This window comes from Oryzias melastigma, linkage group LG11 (assembly GCF_002922805.2).
Source record: "Oryzias melastigma strain HK-1 linkage group LG11, ASM292280v2, whole genome shotgun sequence".
Taxonomy (NCBI): Eukaryota; Metazoa; Chordata; class Actinopteri; order Beloniformes; family Adrianichthyidae; genus Oryzias; species Oryzias melastigma.
In genome coordinates this window covers 1,627,448-1,634,092 of record NC_050522.1, presented here as the reverse complement: position 1 = coordinate 1,634,092, position 6,645 = coordinate 1,627,448, and the positions used below count along the sequence as shown (strand labels likewise).

At 38.9% G+C, this 6,645-nt stretch overlaps 1 protein-coding gene across 3 annotated transcripts in view; it reads left to right on the top strand.

Moving 5' to 3' along the window:
• kiaa1522 (KIAA1522 ortholog) overlaps positions 1 to 6,645 on the top strand; it is a 45,436-nt gene that overhangs the window by 27,736 nt on the left and 11,055 nt on the right. Inside the window, exon 1 of one of the 3 annotated variants that reach the window (XM_024257863.1) lies at positions 2,677 to 2,783. The exons of the other annotated variants lie outside the window; for them this stretch is intronic. Coding sequence (XP_024113631.1) covers positions 2,726 to 2,783 — 58 coding nt within the window. The 5' untranslated portion in view covers positions 2,677 to 2,725. Of the gene's footprint in view, positions 1 to 2,676; positions 2,784 to 6,645 lie in introns of those variants that run through there. 3 annotated transcript variants of the gene reach the window in all.

Sequence of the window (6,645 nt, the reverse complement as noted above, 5' to 3'; positions counted from 1 at the left end):
TTGGGAGTCAAAGCTTTGGTGGTTGATTGGCTGATCATCTTGATGGACTTCCTCAGTAGTTCTTCTCATCCTTTCATTTTGTCTGGATATCTGTTTATGAACCAAAACTCTCGGCATGAAAAGAGTGTTACGATGAACACTTCAGAACCATGCAGGCTAGAAATTGGGTCGTGTTGCTTCAGTTCCACATGCATCATGCTTGTACATCATTTGACTCCAGGTGAGAGGACTGAGATGCTTTCCTATCCTCCAGCGCCATAGAAGAAGCTCTCATGTACAGCAGCTTCACATTCCTTCCCTTCGTCAGACCAAGACAAGGTCCGGAAACCGAGGCCTTTATGTTCACTGTTTCCCCTCTGCTCATATTTCACACTCTCTGCAGTCTGTTAGGAAACATCATCGGGCTGACCCCTCCCCAGACAGCACCATTACAGAGGATGAGCCCAGGCGGTGCCGGATATTTATAGCTGGAACTGGACCTTCATGTGTGATGAGGCTCAGAGGCAGGAAGAGAGATGCGGAGGAAACTAAAGAGGGTGGAGAAAGTGTTGCTGTGTGGAGGGAGGAGGGGCGGAGGTGTGCGTTTGTGACATAACCTTTGCTGTCAAACACAGCCCCTGTAGGCCTCCAATAATGAGACGCCGCCGAGCGCTCAGAGCCTCCATCAAGAGGAGGACAGACACAAGAGCGGACTGATCAGAGTTTAGTCTAAATATAAAAGTACAAGACCTCCTTTACCTTCAAACTTCAAAACAGTGTCAACATGAGCGGTGGGGCTGACCGTGTGAGCAGCCCCCACTACGCCCAGGGCCGACCCTGGGCATAAGCGACAGAGGCGACTGCCTGGGGCCGGGGTGTCAAACTCAATCAAACAACGGGCCAAAACCAAAACACAACGTAGGTCATGAGATGGACAAGATAAACATTTATTGAACACTCTAAAGCTACATTTTTAAACTCTAAACCGTAACTTTTTAACACAATTGTGAACTAGATATATATCATTACCTGTGATCATACTAGTGTGAATGCTGTAAGATGAATTTGGCTGCTGAAGATACTAAAATTGATAGTTACAAATGCTGATGCTGATAGCTGAAAACGCCGAAGCTGATTGCCAGCTAAAATTTTAGCTAAACGCCAAATTAGCCTAAGAAATTAAAAAAAATCCTAAATTAGCCAAAACAGCTAGCAGCAGCTGAAATATTAGCCAAACTCCAAAATAGCTTAAAACAATCTTAGTAAATGCCAAAATAGTCCAAAAAGCTAACAGAATGTCAATTTTTCAATTTTTAAAACTTTAAAACCATAACTTTTTAACATAATTATGAATAATAAAGACATGAATATTATTCCAGAATAAATCAACTTAAACTTTAAGTAACTTTCAATAATTTACCGTCCATTTAGTTAAAAATAACGCTAGGTAACATCAGACCATTAATAAAAATAAAATAAAATGATCTGGAGGGCCGGATATAATCACTCGAAGGGCCGGATCTGGCCCTCGGGCCGTGACTTTGACAGATGTGGCCTAAGGCGCCATCTGCTGGAATGAGCACCAAATTGCAATGATTTTTTTTTCTTTTTACAGTTTCACACACATTTCATGTAAAAATGTTCAAAAGGTAATAATGAAAAAAACAAATAGCATAATAAAAAAAACGTAAAAGTTTGACACAATTAATAATTTTGTCTGGTGCTCCGCCCTCCTTGCCTGATGCAGCCGCTGTCGATGCTGGTGGGGGGATGCTGTGTTATCTGTTAGCTCTTCTTTAAAACTTTATTGAAGAAAAAGCAGCTAAAGAAGACCTCAGAAGGTCAAAAAAGGAAGGAAGATGGGGAAAAATTGACTCATAGCAGAGGTTTGTCTGTTTTATTTACACTCAACTGCTTGAAAATTCATATTTCGGTCGAAAAAAACTCTTGTTTTCTGGTCGGAAAAGAATAACTTAACTGGCGATCTATTTTTTTTTTCTTTTCCTCTTTTTAAACCTTTAAGAAAGGAAATCTTTAAACCTTAAAGACTGGAGCTGCCTGTCAAAAGATCTACGGGGCTTAGTGAGACATGCTAAGTGTTAGCATGGTGGTTAGCGTGGCCACCTCCCGTTGCTGAGGTAGAGGTTTGCATCCCACCAACGGAGAAGTATTGTTAATAAATATATGTATTTTTAATGATTATTATTTAATTCTTGAGAATTAACATTAAATAAATATTTATTTAACATATTCCAGGCAGCTACAGTGTTTCTTTTTTGCGTGTGGTGATATTCGTGTGTGTGGTGGGGGGCAGAAATCACATTTTGCCTTGGGCGCCATGCAGCCCAGGGCTGGCCCTGCACGTGTCTGTATGCATTGTGTGAGGCGGGGGGGTCTGCCTCCAGAAGACCAAACGTTAACAGGCGTCTTGGTTGCAGGAGCTGGGTTTTGTTATTGGACAATGAGGCAGGAGAATAGTGGTGGAAGGAGGTGGGACGAGGAGGATGGGCAGAGAGCGGTGGGGAGGAGGGCCGCAGACTCAGGGATAAGGCAGCTGGGACAGGCAGCTTTGGCTGCGGCCTGATCTCATTGTGAGTTCGTCATTCTGGACTGAAGACGCATCAAGAGTGGAAGTGCTGGCGTGCTTTTCTCCGTTTCCTGGAGAGGTCACAGCTTCCGGATCCAACCTCGTTGGAGCTTTCTCTCACTGTAATACTTTAGTTTGTGCTGTGATGCGGCTGTAGAAATGGTTGTCTACTTGAGGAAGAGCATCCACTCTCTGCTGTCTGTCTTCAAGAAGAAGGGTGAGAAACACTGTGGTTCTTCCATGCTGAATGAATCCTGCTTTTTACAGAACGGCTAGCCCTCAACTTTTCTTTGATCTCAGCTAAACTAAATCCTAAAGAGCTCTTTTTGAAACTCTGATCTCAAACACAGACAGAGTGGTTTAGGGGTATTAGTGTACAAGGCGAGTCGGGGGTCCACTTTAATAAGATTTAGTGCTTTAGTGGCTTTTTAATGAACATCTTAACCATCCAAAATCCCGGATTCTTCTTCAGGGATTGGGCAGAATCTCAAGATTTTAGAGCAGGGGTCTGAAACCTTTGAGACTTTGGTCTAGATTTTTACAGACCAGAACCCAACGAGATCCACAAAGTCTCACTTTCTCATTAAATAAGGCCCAATATATATGCTTTTTTGTCAATTAAATGTATAAATGGAACTTAAATATTACAATAATTAAATTACAACAGTGTCTAATGTTCATGTGTATAAAACAGTTCTAACTTCTTTTACTTTTGACAGCAGAGCACACTAGTTCCTTTCAAAATAAAACCCACCTTGTTTCATGAAGGTTCTCCTGCTGCAGCAGTTTTACTTAAATTACAAAAATGCAAGACAATCAAACATGATGTTTTTATCATTAGGATTTTGGTGTGCCACCATCTTTTTTCCCCTTTTTTTACTCTCAGACATAAGCAACATTTTAGTAGAAACTATTAAAAAAAACGAAACTCAAAACAGAGTAAACTGAACTTTGTATCATCATTCTCTAAGATGTGAGGCACAAAGCACAAATCTAAATAATTTTTGATCATTTTAAACTGCATTTGTTCAAAACTTTAACCACTTTAGTTTAATTTACCAAAATAAAACAACAATTGGAGACTTTTATTTGACTACCTATAAATTAAAAACAAATTTAAAGAACATTTCTACAGAATTTCTGACAGCAACTTAAACTTTTTTGTTTAGTTGTTTGACATGTTAAAAATCTAAGCAGAAATGAGAAAACTTAAACAACTAATCTGATATGTATTCGATCGTTAGCATTTTTCATTAAAGCTAGAGAGCCTCAATAATGGGATAAAAGAGCCTCAGGTTGCAGACCCCTGCTTTACAGCAAATTTTCTTTTCAACATCAACCAAGTTATTTTGTAGCTTTAAAAAAAATATTTACTGATTTGTCTTTAAAATGCAGTTGCAGTTCGTGAAAACATTAATATAAGTTTGTTTTTATCTATTAACCCTTTAACACCGGAGCTCCAGTGTTTATGTTCTTTGATTTACTGTAACTTTTTAAATGTTAACACGATACTTCCAGTAGATTCTGAAGGAGAAAAGCCGCTCAGTTACAGTATGTTAAAGATTTTGACTTTAAACGTCACCGGTGACGCCTCAGGTATTAAAGGTTAATCAAATTGAAACTGACAATGAATTTTTACAACATAAAAACGTTTTAAAGGAATTTATGAGACTGAGTTAAACTGTGACTTTCCTTTTTCTCTATTTAATGCAAAGACTTGCTTCACTTTATATTTTTAACTCAATTTCAGATTTTTTTTAAGTATGACCAAAGGTTTCTCATGTTTTTGTATGATTTGTGTCCTCATAGATCCATGTAAATGAGACCAAAACGTTTTTATATATATATAGCCATTTTTAGGCTCAAGAAAGAGCTCTGGAATCTCTCAGTGAGTAGAAAATGAATCCAAAGTTGAAAGAAACGCTTTGACGTTTATTAGAAATACCGCAAAATTGTTGCTTCAGTCCAGAGCGCTTTGAAGAACTGACTTTAAAGCCTCTTTGCTATGAAAAAAGAGTTCTGCAAACGTGGCGTCACGGTTTCCCACAGAGCAGAGGACACCTGCACTAACACACACTATGTTCACCTGCAGTGTTACCTGACCAGGTGAGACTGACTGAGAGTCAGTGTTGGAAGTGACAAAAGAGGGAAAGCAGACACTTTTCTTTGACTTAAGCGAAGCTTTCAGCCCTCTGGCAGGAGATTTGCTCAGGTAACACCAGAGAGTTAAGATTCAAAATCTGACAAACAAACCTAAGAGTTTCACCGAAGAAAATGATGCACAACATGATGTGTTCTGGCGAAATGAAGCAATCAACAGGAAGCATTCTTTCCCTTTCTCTGGTCTTAGATGGTGGCTGTTTCTTGACCTCTGGTACAGATTATCCAGGTTAATTCCTGCAGGGACATCAGATTTGATGCGTCAGAGTGCAGATAAATGCGGATTCACAGCTGACTGGAGTGATTGACTTTAAAACCTTCACACACCTGTTAGCTGCCTGTTCATTTAGCATCTGAACCGAGACATGGAGGGAAGACTCTTCCCAAAGGAGAAGGCACAAAGTAATGAGAGATCTGCAGGTTCAGCGCTTATTACAGCTTCACGTCCTTCAAAAAACCAAACCTTTATTTTTGCTCTTGTCAGACTTAAACATGGAAAGGAGAAGGTTCTCTACAAATGTGAATGAAGTTGTCACGGACATAAAATGTAATGATTTAGTCACAACTCTCTGCAGGGTAAACTCCATACGAGGCACGCAAAATATCAATACCGTAGACTCCTTGGTGAACCTCTGGAGTCAAAATGTTCATACATAATTTTTTCTATGGGCACGCTGCGAGCAATAGGCCAAAGCAAACGCAAACAATTTGTGAGGGTAAGGGGGAGCAGGCAGATGCAGGCCTGTCATACAGATTCGAAAGTTTTTTAACCCGCTCCATAACCCTGTGCACTGCAGAAGGGAATCGTTAGTGCTGTTCACGTGATAACTGCACACTCCTCGCACCCCTTGTGGGTTACTTGACTATTAGTAACTAGTAAATTAGACAACTAGTTTGTATGGACATTCTATGGGCGTCCCCGTGCACACAGCATAAGTACCTCACTATTAAAAAAGAAGGGGTGTCAAACTCAATCACACAAGGGGCCAAAATCCAAAACACACCTTAGGGTCGCGGGACGAACAGGATAAACATTTATTAAACTCTCTAAAACTACATTTTTAAAACTTTAAAACTGTAAGTTTTTAACAAAATTATGAACTAGATATATAGTATTACCTGCAACAATGCTAGTGTGAATGCTGTAAACTGAATTTGGCTGCTGAAGATGCTAGTGCTGATAGCTGAAAATAGTAAAATTGATAGCTAAAAAAAGCTAAAGTTAATAGCTAAAAATGCTGAAGATGATAGTGCTGATAGCTGAAGATGCTGAAATTGATAGCTGAAAACGCTGAAGCTGATAGCTGAAAATGCTGAAGCTAATAGCCAGCTCGAATATTAGCTAAATGCCAAATTAGCCTAAGAAGAAAAAAAAAACTAGGTTAGTCAAAACAGCTAGCATGTAGCTGAGATATTAGCTAAACTGCAGAATAGCCTATAAAACAGAAAACAATTCTAAATGAGCTAAAATAGCTAGTGTGTAAAAATTAGCCAAACTAAACGACAGCCTAAAAAAATTATAAAAAGCCAAAATTAACCAAAACTGCTAGCATGTAGCTAAACTCCAAAATAGCCTAAAAAAATTTGCAAATGGCAAAATAGTCCAAAAATCTAACAGAATGCCAATTTTTAAAACTTTTAAACTGTAACTTTTTAACATAATTATGAATAATAAAAAGGCAGGAATATTATTCCAGAATAAATCAACTTAAACCTTAAATAACTTTCAATATTTTACTCTCCATAAAAATACATTTTGTCATAATGATACAAGTTAGACATAAGCACAAGATAACATTGGGTCATTAATAACAATAAAATAAAACGATCTGGAGGGCCGGATAGAATTACCCGGAGGGCCGGATCCGGCCCCCGGGCCTTGACTTTGACACATGTGCTCTAGAGTGTCTTACAAATAT